Below are 13,220 nucleotides of genomic sequence, written 5' to 3' on the forward strand. Positions count from 1 at the left end.
CACGAAACAAACAAAGAAAGAAAGAAAACAAGTGTTGGGATAGAAATATATGTGGTGAAGAAGACTTAGATGTGACATAGTTATGTCACATCTAGATGTGTTCTAGACACACCTTTTACTTTATGTCCCAAAAGCCCTACAAAAGGCCAAAATATCAAAAACAAAATAGAGGGGTTTAATGAAATATCGACGGTTGGCGCGCTCGATCAGAACGAGTACCCAAATTCCATGCATTGGGTTCAGCACTAGTAAGGGTGACCACCGATATAATAGAGAGATGTGATAACAAGAAACAATTAATCTTCCACACTCAGCATTGACAAAGAGAAAAAACAAATTTCCATTCACCCCACAAGAATATGCTTTTGCAGTCAAGGTTATACGTAGCCCACAGCCCCACAGTCAAGCGATGGTTGGTGAATGGAACATCGTTCTGTTGGCGTATGGTACTGTAACACGAGAGATATTACACTTCATTCTGTTGGCGTATAGGTAGAACTGTGACACTAGAGATATTAATTGGCAAACTCGGCAGCGTCTCATCCGAAAGAAGTATGTATGCCTAACTGTAGCGGCGATTCACGAGACTCGCATCAAAAGTTGCCGAAGAACCAAAACCAGAACCAAAGCTGATCACCATCCTGTACACCTCCCTACATGCTTCGACTCAGAAAGAACGAACCAATGACCTCAGTCAACTAGCAACAGTGCAACAACGAAACTTGTTCCTGCACATTGCACATATCACTTCGTGTTAAAACTAATAATTCCACACCCATTCTATATATAGTCTGATGTTGTAGCTTTGGCAGCAAAAGGAGAAAATAGCAAGATGAAAACACTGACTTACCTGAGCAACAGCTGTTTAACCGAACACAATTGTCTTAATTGCCGAGGCTATCTTGTAAAGCTTATCGCCCTTGTCACAGATCGCCACAAGTAGGAGAGCGTTCTCGTCACCCTTGACGGCCAGGTGGCCTATCCATAGACAGAAACTCAGCACCAATAGTTTAACCACCATGTTCATCAGCTCCCTGGCCCAATGGCGCCTCAACATCTGCTTTTGGTGAATCTTTAAGAGCAATGGCATTATTTTGAGCACCCAGGCCATTTCGTCGTCATCCAGTGTAGGCGTGCCATCACCTGAAACAAAACAACATAAACACATAAGCCCACCTGAAACGACACATAAATAAATCAGTGACATCTGAACATGTTAGTACTCACACATTTGTACAAAAAAAACCTCTAGATGCCCCAGTCAGACCTATGCTACAGTAATATCCCTAATCTGTATTAAACCCTCCAGGGAGTCATTCACTATATTTGCCTTCCATGGAGGCCTGACGAACAAGATGGACCAGAGACGGAAAGTGCAGCAGCCGCTGCTCCAGCCGACAGGCCTTCCTACTCATTATTTCTACAAAACATAGCGTGGGCTTTTGATGTGTGCCAGCCCATTTTAATATTTTTTTTGTAATAAAAAATCCCGCTTAGGCCTAGCAGGCCGTGCCAATAACACAAAAGGAGCCATCTACCAGGCCCATGGCTCCTGTGAGCGGGTGTAATCAGAAACTTGATGTTGTACAACTATGGGGAGGGAGGGGGGGGGGGGGGGGGGGGGGGGGGTAAGCATGTCATGTTGTATCATCTTTTGATCCAGTCTGTACATGTGCTCTGCTGCTCCATGTACCGTCGGTGCAAGTTAGCCCTGAAAGACAGAAAATTCTGGATCGCACCCCACCATTGAAGTGTTCTCCTCTCCGAAGGATGGTACTGCTACATTGAAGCGCTCTTACAACATGCACCATATACATGACATGATGATGTTCAAGACTCCAAGCCCACATATCCTGGTTCAGTTTTCTAAGAGGGGTCTTCTTTATCACCCAGATGTCTGATATTAAGAACTTCTCTTGGAGAGTCGTCCGCATTCCACCTCCTACTGTCAGCACAAAACATGTTCGCCCAGCTTCCTCACCCTCGTTACCGGCAATATACATATGCTCTCCCCCCTTGGACATCAGGTATTCAGTGGTCAACTTGAATATTCTTGGTCGTGCCATCTCAAATTCTCTTCACTAAGCCTATCTCAAGTACTTTCTTCTTCAGGATTGCCTCCCAAGTGTGTGAACTTGGTGCTTATTTCTCACATCAATAAAAATCTCGATTAGAAGTACAATCTGCAGCCAATTGATCTGCCACAAAAACCAGAGCACCTTGCAACCACAAACCAGTTAACTGCTCCCCTATAGAATGTTTTGCCACCAAAACTGTACTTCTATTTTGATCTCGCTTAACTAACTTGAGTACAAACTCCCTATCTCCATTAAGCTGGACCTTCATCTAATTGACAATGTGTGCCACAGTAGAGCAATCTGAATCCCTGTTAGTTAAAACCTTCAGAATCTCTGCGTAGTCTATCTGAAGAACAATTTGGCCCAGCAGTGTACTGGCGTGCCAGCTCTAATCCTTCTCTCGCTGCTGACAGCTTGGCCTCAAACGCATTAGCACACTTGCTGAAGAATCTGCAGGAGGCTATCATAAAATAACCCAACTGATCATGCATGACAGCTCCCACTCCAGCAGTTCGATCTGATTACATGAATGATCCATTCACTGAGACCGCAACCAACCCATCCGTCGATGGAGGCCAAGGTTGAGGGTTGATTGGCTTGGAAAGCTTAGTTCTCTTCCGCACATTGTCATCAGCAATTACCGACTTTCCCTTTACCAAGTCTCTGTCATCTTCTTGTCGGATTTGCAACAGAGACTGCACATAGCTGCACAAAAAATTCCGTGTTGCTTCAAGTGTCGTCTCATACCATGGACATCAAGATACCCATCCTTCCAGAATCCGCCATATGAGCATCAAGGTATGCATCCTTTAAGAACCATGTACCCGAACAAGGACATCGAAGAGACATTCCAGTCTTGTGTTCATCAAGTCGGAGTTTTTTTTTTTCGAGAAAACGCAAAGGACTTGCGTTTCATTGCATTGGAAAGATTGAAGTTTTTTTACATTCCTCTTAAGAGGCCAAGTTCATGCCGGATCAGTAACATCTAGTGTACATCCCAGGTGGTGGGTAAGATGACCCGCAAGCCACGGGCACCAGCTCGTGCCCATTGCTCAGCTTCATCCTTGATCCTAGAGACCAGGACTGGGACAAGAGGCTGGGCACCGTCGAATATGCATTCGTTGCGCTGCTTCCAAATCATCCACGGCATCAGGAGTGCCATGGAGGCGAGACCCTTGCGCATCGGCGTAGGCGCGTTTTGCTTGGCATGGAGCCACCAGTCCATGAGAGTATCCTCCTGGTTTGGCCGTGCGATTGTCATCCTGAGCCAAGCTAGGATCTCATGCCAGGTTTGTTTGGCGAAAGGGCACTCCAGGAGCAGGTGTCGCATCGTCTCGGGCGCCTGGTCGCATAGCGGGCACCGGGGTTGGTGCTGGAGGCCACGACGAGCAAGGCGGTCTGCAGTCCAGCACCTATCAAGGTTGGCCAGCCAGTGGAAAATTTTGACACGTGGCGGCGCCCAGCTTTTCCAGATGAGCTTCCAGGAGAAACAAGTTGTGGATCCCTGGAATGTGGCTAGGTAGCAGGAGCATGCTGTATAGGTGCCAGAGATAGTCCACTTCCAGACAAGCTGGTCAGGGGCATCCGAGAGTAAGAAGTGCTCGATCGCCTGCCAGACTTGCACATGTTGGCCAATCTCGTTGATCCCTACAGTCCCATGAATGTCGCTCGCCCAGCTGTTGCCATGTATACCTTGAGCGACAGTTCGAGTCTTGCGGTGGCGCTTGGCGATGCAGTTGTACAGGGCTGGGGCTATTTCACTGATGGACTGTCCATTTATCCAGCGGTCCTCCCAGAAAAGTGCAGTCTGGCCATCTCCAATGGTCATAGTGGTGGAGGTGAAGAAGAGCGCCCTCTCCTCGGCAGAGAACTGCAGGTCCAGGCCATGCCAGGCGCGCTCATGATCAGTGCGAGAGTACCAAAGCCATCGTAGTCTCAGGGCGAGGCCAGCGCGCTCGAGGTCCTGGACTCCGAGACCACCGAGCGAGATGGGCCGGCAGATGCGTCGCCAGTTGACATGACAGTGACCGCCGTTAGCCGCCGCGCGGCCGGCCCATAGGAAGCCGCGCTGGATCTTCTCAATTTGGCGCAGAGTCTTTTTTGGCGGTGCAAAGGCGAGTAGCTGGTCACTGGAATGGCTCCCAGGACAGATTTCACTAGCGCGAGGCGCCCAGGTTTGGACATCAGACCAGCCTTCCAGGCAGGGAGCCGTCCAGCGATCCCATCAACTAGCGGCTGCAGTTGGGCAGCAGCAGGCCGTCGTATCGTGAGGGGGATCCCGAGATAGGTGATCATCAAGTCAGAGTTGTTCGGGAGAGTCCAGGTCTCCCTCATTGCTTCCCATACATGCTGGGCTGCAGGAAAAGCCACCAAAGTATGAAATGTGTCCTTCACTGGGGCATCACATGTGGGCCGGATCCAGACTAGCCATACGCATTTCATTCTTCGTTGCCACTGTAAGTAAGCCACCTAGTAACATATTCCAGACGCCGACCTTAACTTTGGCTTGCACATAAATTCCCAGAACATCTTCCATTCAGGTCTTTTCCCCCGAGGGAAAGTAGTCGAACCTGGGCACCCTTCTGCATGCACTAGATGTTACACATTTCTGCCAGAGAACCTCCTGCCCTTTTCCGGATGACATGCAACGGAGTCATCAGCCAACCAGGGCGACACTTTTATCTTCAGAATCCTTCCACGTCATCAGGTATAAACGATTCAGTCAATCAGTCCACATCCCATGATCCATCAGCAGGCACAAAGCTGGACACTCCTGTGAATCTGCTATTTCCTCGTTCCGACAACGGGTGTTTGGACATATCACCAGTTTCCACGGATCCATCCACACCCTGACTGACCTGTCATTTCAGTTCACCATACCTTCTTGACTAACTCCAAGCCATACTCAATGGCTTTCCAGACTGCAGAAGACGTGCCCGAGAAAACACTGTCAGGTCAATTTCCTCTTCTGTAGTATCTAGCCTTGAAAAGCCTAGCACACAACTATCAGGCCGAACAATTGAGCCGCCAAGCTTGCCTAGCTAGCAAGGCTTGGTTGAAGAAGCACCGTTCAAGCTGATTAATTGCTTCCTGTAAATTGAACCTGAATCTGAAACTTTCCAAACAAAAAAAGCTCTCCAATTGCCAACGACAGTCAGAAAATATACCAATCACGGAGAATAGCAATTGCCATGTTCGTTCATAAGATTAACATACATAGGCCCTAAACGTAACCCTCCGCAGCCCGTCGGGCGCCACCGACATGGTGGAACAGGAAGATGGCACGCGGAAGGCGCTGCCACGCTGACAATGCGATTTCCAAACAAAAATAGCGGCAGATATTCAGGAGTGGAGTACTTCTCAAAACTTACCAGGAGCGGTAGTATTCCCAGTCGCATTTGGTAAGACCAGGCCTCCGCGCATTTGGTCAGCCCCGGCCTCCGCGCCGCTGCTCCCGAGCCCTGTGCGTATGATCCCGCAGGTTAGAACTGCCTATTTAAGCACAAACTGCCGCCCTGGAACCTCCAGATCTTCCACGTTCTTACCGAATAAGGAGTGACGACGGCCGACGCGCACGACAGCCAGCGAGGACCGCGTCGCGGCGTAGCGAGAGGGGGGAGGGAGGCGGAGGAGGGGCGCGGTGGAGGACGCATTGCGGCGGAGGGACCCGGAGGCGGGGATGGTAGGACCTCGAGCGAAGCGCGGGCGCACAAGCCTTCCCTTCGCGCCCGCGGGTAGGGCGAGCTCGCCGGCGGTGGCCATGCCGCCCGTGGAGACGATACGAGGCGAGTCGCGAGTGTGACGGCAGAAGCGTGGTGGTGGGGGAAGCGTGTGTGCGTGTGGCAACGCCTAATGGGCTCTCTCCGAACCCTATATCTGGCCCGCGTCACGCTACAGCAAGACAATTATTTCGGGGAGCGAGGCGCGAGGCGCAAATGACGAAACATGGGCCGGCAAGCGCTAGGACCTCAGTCACAGACTAAAAAAACTGCCGAACGATTTTGCGAAGGTTCGGGTCGTTTCGGGAACCTTCCATTGTTTTTTTTTTGCACCGGTTTTCCAGTTTTATTTTCTGTTGTTTTTTATTTTACTTTCTGCTTTTCAATTCATAATCATTTTTTAAATTCGTGGAGAACTCTCAAAATTTGAACTTGTTTAAAATTCATGAACATTTTTGACTTCGTGAAAGTTTTCCAAATTCGCAAACATTACTTGAATGCGTGAACCTTTCTTGAATATTATGAATATTATATGAATCCGTGAAGTTTCTGAGCCATTCTATCTAACTAGAGCGCTTTGCATACTGACCCAAGGGTCATGGTAAGTACCCTAGAGCTCACATAGGTTCTTCCTTATGCTTGAAGAGATCTCAACCCACCTCCCTCCATCCAGATTCTTCACCGTCAAAGAAGTTTGCCATCCATTGCCCCAATGCCACTTGTCCAAATCCAATCAGTGTGGGAACTTCACCAGCTATGCAGCCAAGCTACTCAGTTGGTGCTTCAGCACGCTCTTTTGTCTATGGCGGACATTATGTGGGATCCAGTAGACATGCCCACGATGATGCGGGGTCCTCCTTGAGCCGTCGCGTTGATGGAATGGAGGCACGACATAGTGGTGAGCTCCCTCGATCTCCTATTTTGCGCCGTCCAGGAGGTTGACCTAGCCGCTAGGATGTGGCTGATGGCGGCGAAAGAGGTGTGCTTGGTGGATGTCCTAATTTAGCCAATCCAGGAGCTGCTTCTGCATCCAAAGGAGGTGGTGATGGTGTTCTTGGCAGCTACCATGGCGGCCATGGTCTGGGAGGAAATATGTTCTCCAAGTATCTTAGAGACACTGCATCGGCTGGAATGCCCACCACTGCAGATTCTAATCAGATCAACTACTGGCTCCAGAATGCTATGGCGACTAATCAAGGTCCTTGCTCGATGGGGTTTCCACACTGGGGAAATTATGTTGCTCCAGTTAGTGGCTTCACCAGAGGGGGTGCGGGGGATGATAATGATCAGATGCTTACCAAAACAACAGCTCACAATGTAGATTTTGGTGAAAATTGTGCAGCTAATGGTGCTTATACTTCAAATGCGGATAAAGCTGATGAAAGCAGGAATGATCCTCATGCTGGAAAGGCAATGGCGCCAGCCTTCAAGGCTCCATGGCCGCCATGAATTTCATATGCTGGAACTGCCGAGGGATAGGCAGGACCCTAGGCAGTAACAAAATGCAATATCTTGCCAACCTTATGTCATCCACCAATGCTAAGGTATGCTTCATTTATGAGACTCACTCTTCTAAAATTAGTCCTCAGGATTTGGCTAACAGGGTCCCTATTCATGATAGTTTTGTAGTTCCTGCGGAAGGCCGAGCTGGAGGCCTTTGGGTTATGTGGATGGATGACGTCAAGTTAGATATTATCTACTCTAGTAAAACTGTAGTCCTTACGTCGGTTGTAAATACTAGTGCTAGTTTTAGCTTCTGCTTGTTTGTGTCTATGGTGATCCGTATCGTCGTAAAAACAAGGAACTATGGAAGTTAGTAGAAGATTTTGTTGTTTCTTCTGCAGGGAAACATGTGTATTGTATGGGAGATTTCAATGATATCCTAGATTCCCTGGAGAAGAATAATAGTACTATTCCGAACCACCATCGTATGGCTAATTTCTCTAATCATGTTAAACGATGTGGTTTAATTGATATGGGTTATAATGGTCCTGCGTTTACATGGTGTATAAGCTTTTTTTTTTACTTTTGTTCCTGTTTTATAAGCGCCTTGATAGATGCTTTGCTAATGCTGAGTGGTGCAATGAATTTACTCACACTGCAGTTTATAATCTGCCTATTCTATATAGTGATCCTGCTCCTATTTTAACCATTTCTAAACCCAATACTGGTAAGATTAAGAGTCCGTTTAAATTTGAGAATTTGTGGCTTCTAGAAGAGGACTATCAAGACATAGCAAAATGTAGGAGATATGCCCTAGAGGCAATAATAAATGATATTATTTATCTCCGAGTTCATAATTATGTTTATGTTCCATGCTATAACTGCTATGGTTCTCGTGTAGGGTAACGTAGCAGAAAACAAAAAAATTCTGACCTACGCACCAGCCCAGGACCACTATGGAGACTGCATACAAGGTTTGATCTTTTTCGTTACCGACTCGTAGCGCAGCGGGAAGTAGAGTCGATGACGATCGGCGGTGCAGATCCCCGCAGCTAGGATTTACAACCTCCCAACCGCGAGGATGTATACCCTCATCCGCCATACGGATAGCCCTCCGGGAGGCGGTCGAACAGTCCCCTAAACGGTGTCACGGACAGCCCTTCGGGAGGACCTTCGAAACTCGAACGGTCACTCGGACAGCCCTCCGGGAGGACCCACAGAACTCGGACCGTCACTTGGACAGCCCTTCGGGAGGCACTCTCGAACAGCCCCTCAGGGCACTAAGATCGAAACTACGACCTCTCTACAGAGTTGCACACATACGGTGTCAGCTATCCGGCAGGGCTTCGCCGTCCAGAACTAGTTCCTGCCGGAACCCAGACAGCCTTTCGGCTCTACGAAACTATTTCGCTGGGAGGGAGAGAAGAAGCCAGATCATTGCAATGGCATGTATGTGAGAAGGGATGATCCTTTAGGCAGCCCCCTCCACCCCTATTTATAGGCCAAGCCCAAGGGTGGCTTCTCCAAGAAGCCAAGGGGGGAAATACCAAAAAGGCCCTCAAGGTGGCTTCTCCAAGAAGCCAAGCAAAAAGCATTTTCACTATTCATGACGACATATTTCAGCGTCCGTTCGAATTGAAAATATTTATGTGAGCTCAGAACATTTCCAGTACCCACTAAAATAATTTTCAACGCGTTCCGAAACAATTTCGGCTTAGTGATTTTCATCTGCGAAAAGCAAACAAGAATGCGTTTTCACTATTCATGAAGACAATTTTTCGCGTCCACTAAATCCGAAAATATTTCTGTGGGTCTTAGAATAATTCCAGTACCCACTAAAATGATTTTGGATTCGTTCTGAAACAATTTCAGATTAGTGAATTTCATCTGCGAAAAACAGCCAAAGCGGTACCGGCAGCTCCGAAACATTTTCGGTTTTTATTTCTGAAAATTCCAAAAAGTTTCCAGAATGATTCTGGCACCCTCCAAGAATTATCAGGCATGTGCCGAAACCATTTTGACTTAATGGCATACCCCGAAACAACTTTTTCGGTTTCACCGAAACTCATCCGGTGACCTCTCTCTGCGGTACGATTCCGCTGTCCGAAACTTTTCGGTGTCCGAAACTTTTTCGGTGATTTTCTCTCAGACTCCCTGTCTAGTATTCAGCAGATAGATGACCCTTAAGCGTGTGACCCTATAGGTTCGGTGAAGTATAGACATGACCTGGAACCCCTTCCGATCAATGATCAACATCGGAGCCGTGGACACCCATATTGACCCCTATACCCACACGAATGAATATTCGAGTGAACCTCCAGTTGAGGTGAGCTATTCCTGTTGCTTCACGATATATCACAAACACCTGAGGTGAGATTTATTGCATCTCCGTGGGCCAACACTTTGTCCACTATGCAAGTTACCTCGTTACCGGTTTTGTTCTCTTTTCTCGTTTCGTGTTCCGGCATCCCCGTGATCAAATCACAAGTGTCTGGCCAGACGATGATGGACACCGTAACACCGAGTGGGCCCGAGTATATCTCTCCATCGTCGGAGGAGCAAATCCCAATCTCGAGCTATCAAGTTACTTAACATACTTTCCCATGAACCCGTAAGCCGCCGTAATAGCCATCCAGTTACGGATGACGTTTAACAAACCCCAAAGTTCATGAAGCAAGCATGAAGAAACTCGATACTCTCATGGTCTAAGGAATTATGCAAACATTAACTATCTCTGTGTTATAAACCATTAACTTGTGACGAATGTATCTCATAGCATAACATCAATTCGGGTCGATTCAACACAAATGTCCTTCCTGACATTGTGCCCTCAAAGTTGCTTGGCATAGACATGCCCATGATTGGGAAAACATAATCATCATGCAACACTTGAGCTAGTCTTAGAGGCACGACTAGGAATATATTTTACCGTTTATTATTCCACACGTGCATATGGGTTCTCCCCAGAGCCTTTATGGATATACGGGCTCGGGAACCACAGCAGTTATAGCATGGAACATAAACATAATTATGAACAGGGAGATAATCAATAACATTTATTATTGCCTCTAGGGCATATCTCCTACATCTCGAGTCTGCAATAACCACGAGGCTCGGAGGAAGACTCATATGCACGTATGGAATAATAAACGGTAAAATGTATTCCTAGTCTGGCCTCTAAGACTAGCTCAAGTGTTGCATGATGGTTATGTTTTCCTGATCATGGGCATGTCTATGTTACCAACCTTGAGGGCATAATGTTAAGAGAACATTTGTGTTGAATCGACCCGGCATGATGTTATGCTATGAGATTCATTCGTCACAAGTTTATTGGTACATAACACAGAGATGGTTAACGTTTGCATGATTCCTTAGACCATGAGAGTATCGAGTTTCTTCATGCTTGCTTCATGAACTTTGGGGTTTGTTAAACGTCATCCGTAAATGGGTGGCTATTACGGCGGCTTACGGGTTCATGGAAAAGTGTGTCAAGTAACTTGATAGCTCAAGATTGGGATTTGCTCCTCCGACGATGGAGAGATATCTCTGGGCCCTCTCGGTGTTACGGTATCCATCATCGTCTGGCCAGACACTTTGTGATTTGATCACGGGGATGCCGGAACACGATAACGAGAAAAGAGAACAATACCGGTAACGAGGTAACTAGCATAGTGGACAAGTTGTTGATCCACAGGAATGCCAACATGTCTCACCTCGGGTATTTGTAACATATCGCGAAGCAACAGGAATAGCACACGACAACTGGAGGTTCACTCGAATATTTATTCGTGTGGGTATAGGGGTCAATATGGGTGTCCACGGCTCCGATGTTGATCATTGATCGGAAGGGGTTCCGGGTCATGTCTATACTTCACCGAACCTATAGGGTCACACGCTTAAGGGTCATCTATCTGCTGAATACTAGACAGGGAGTCTGAGAGAAAATCACCGAAAAAGTTTCGGACAGCGGAATCGTACCGCAGAGAGAGGTCATCGGATAAGTTTCGATGATACCGAAAAGTTGTTTCGGGATACACCATTAAGTCAAATTGGTTTCGGCACATGCCTGATAATTCTTGGAGGATGCTAGAATCATTCTGGAAGCTTTTTGGAATTTTCTGAGATAAAAACCGGAAATGTTCCGGAGCTGCCGGAGCCACTTCAGATGCGTTTCGCAGATGAAAATCACTAAAACCGGAATTGTTTCGGAACGCGTTGAAAATCATTTTAGTGGGTACTGGAAATGTTCTTAGCCCACATAAATATTTTCAGTTCGATCAGACGCTGAAAAATGTCGTCGTGAATAGTGAAAATCAGCTTTATGGTTACTTTATGGAAAGCCACCTTTTGGGGCTTTGCTCCAAAAGATCTTGGGGATGACATGGATGGATAGGAGCCATTTTTTGGGCCCCTCATGGGGGTGTGGCCGGCCACATGGGGTATCCCCCTTGGGGACCCTCTTGTTCCTTGGTTTCACTCCTAGGTCCTTGTGGAAGGACTTCATTCATGTGCATTTTGGGTTTTTTGTGAAACTACCCTACCCCCTTGGGATTTCCTATAAATAGAGGTGGAGGGGCAGCCCTCCACACTCATCCCTTGCTCTCATACACATGCCATGCATTATCTGGCTTCTTCTCTCCCTCCCATGAAAAGAGTTTCGTAGAGCCGTAAGGCTGTCTGGGTTCCGGCAGGAACTAGTTCTGGACGGCGAAGCCCTGCCGGATAGATGACACCGTATGTGTGCAACTCTGTAGAGAGATCGTAGTTTCGGTCTTAGTTCGTGAGTGCCTCCCGAAGGGCTGTCCGTGTGACCGTCCGAGTTTCGAAGGTCCTCCCGAAGGGCTGTCCGAGTGACCGTTCGAGTTTCGAAGGTCCTCCCGAAGGGCTGTCCGCGACACCGTCCGGGGGGCTGTTCGACCACCTCCCGGAGGGCTGTCTGAGGAGCAGATGAGGGTATACATCCTCGCGGTTGGGAGGTTGTAAATCCTAGCTGCGGGGATCTGCACCGCCGATCGTCATCGACTCTACTTCCCGCTGCGCTACGAGTCGGTAACGAAAAAGATCAAACCATGTATGCAGTCTCCATAGTGGTCCTGGGCTGGTGCGTAGGTCGGAAAATTTTTGTTTTCTGCTGCGTTCCCCTACAGTGGCATCAAGAGCCGTGCTATGCGTAGATGCAGGTTTCGATCTAGAATACATAGAGATGTATGGGTATTGCATAATATAATTAGGTAGTAGATGAGATCTATTGCTGAAAATTATTTATGCGGGTGACAGATTTTTGAAATCTGTTACCCGACGTTCTTGTTGCTTCCCTAGAATTTGCATTTGCTCAATCTCGAGACAGCATGGTGGAATTTGACAAAGTTCTGGCAATCCGTGATCCTGATTGATCATGGAAGTGCTATCAGTTCTTTGGGTTCTGCCATAGTCAAAAGAAAGATGAAATTCGCAGATGAAAGGGCATTGCAGATATGATCTGCACGGGGGTCATGCGTATGACGAGTTTAGTATGGGGCTCGAGATTTAATTATCTCAGGTTTCATACACCCCGAGATGTTAATCTAGCAACTTGAATAATCATACTTGATGATAAAACGTTGGTAGCTGCGGTTTAAGTCAAAACCTTAGAAGCCACGTAAAATAAATTTTTGCATAAACCGATTAGAGGCGTCTAACTTGGTTTTGCAGGATGTGCATGTGATGTGGTATAGCAGTGCTCATACTAATTCGATTATGTATGAGATGACTATATGATGTAATTTGATTAACATGACATGCGTGTCATGATTCGGCATGATGGCTGGAGCCATATGATTGCATTTTAATGACCTGCGTGTCAACCTTGTTGTAATGCATTATTTTGTTAGCTATAGAGATAGCGATATTATCTGGTGCATCGACAAGGTGGTGGCAATCTTCGTGAAGGTGACCACCGACGCGAATGCCGAAAATGAAGAAATGAAATACTTCTCCGTCA

General features: G+C 47.3%; 1 protein-coding gene across 1 annotated transcript; it reads right to left on the reverse strand.

The window, feature by feature from the left end:
- Nucleotides 1-356: 356 nt before the first annotated feature.
- LOC123125043 (uncharacterized) lies at nucleotides 357-5,934 on the reverse strand. The gene is made up of 4 exons (XM_044545578.1): nucleotides 5,624-5,934; nucleotides 5,450-5,539; nucleotides 851-1,143; nucleotides 357-728 (listed from the first exon to the last, which is right to left on the reverse strand). Exons 1-3 carry the CDS (start codon nucleotides 5,838-5,840, stop codon nucleotides 866-868), a joined length of 585 nt encoding a protein of 194 aa, XP_044401513.1. The 5' UTR covers nucleotides 5,841-5,934; the 3' UTR covers nucleotides 357-728; nucleotides 851-865.
- Between the last annotated feature and the right edge of the window lie 7,286 nt (nucleotides 5,935-13,220).

The sequence above is a fragment of the Triticum aestivum genome, chromosome 5D (genome assembly GCF_018294505.1).
Source record: "Triticum aestivum cultivar Chinese Spring chromosome 5D, IWGSC CS RefSeq v2.1, whole genome shotgun sequence".
NCBI classification, from domain to species: Eukaryota; Viridiplantae; Streptophyta; class Magnoliopsida; order Poales; family Poaceae; genus Triticum; species Triticum aestivum.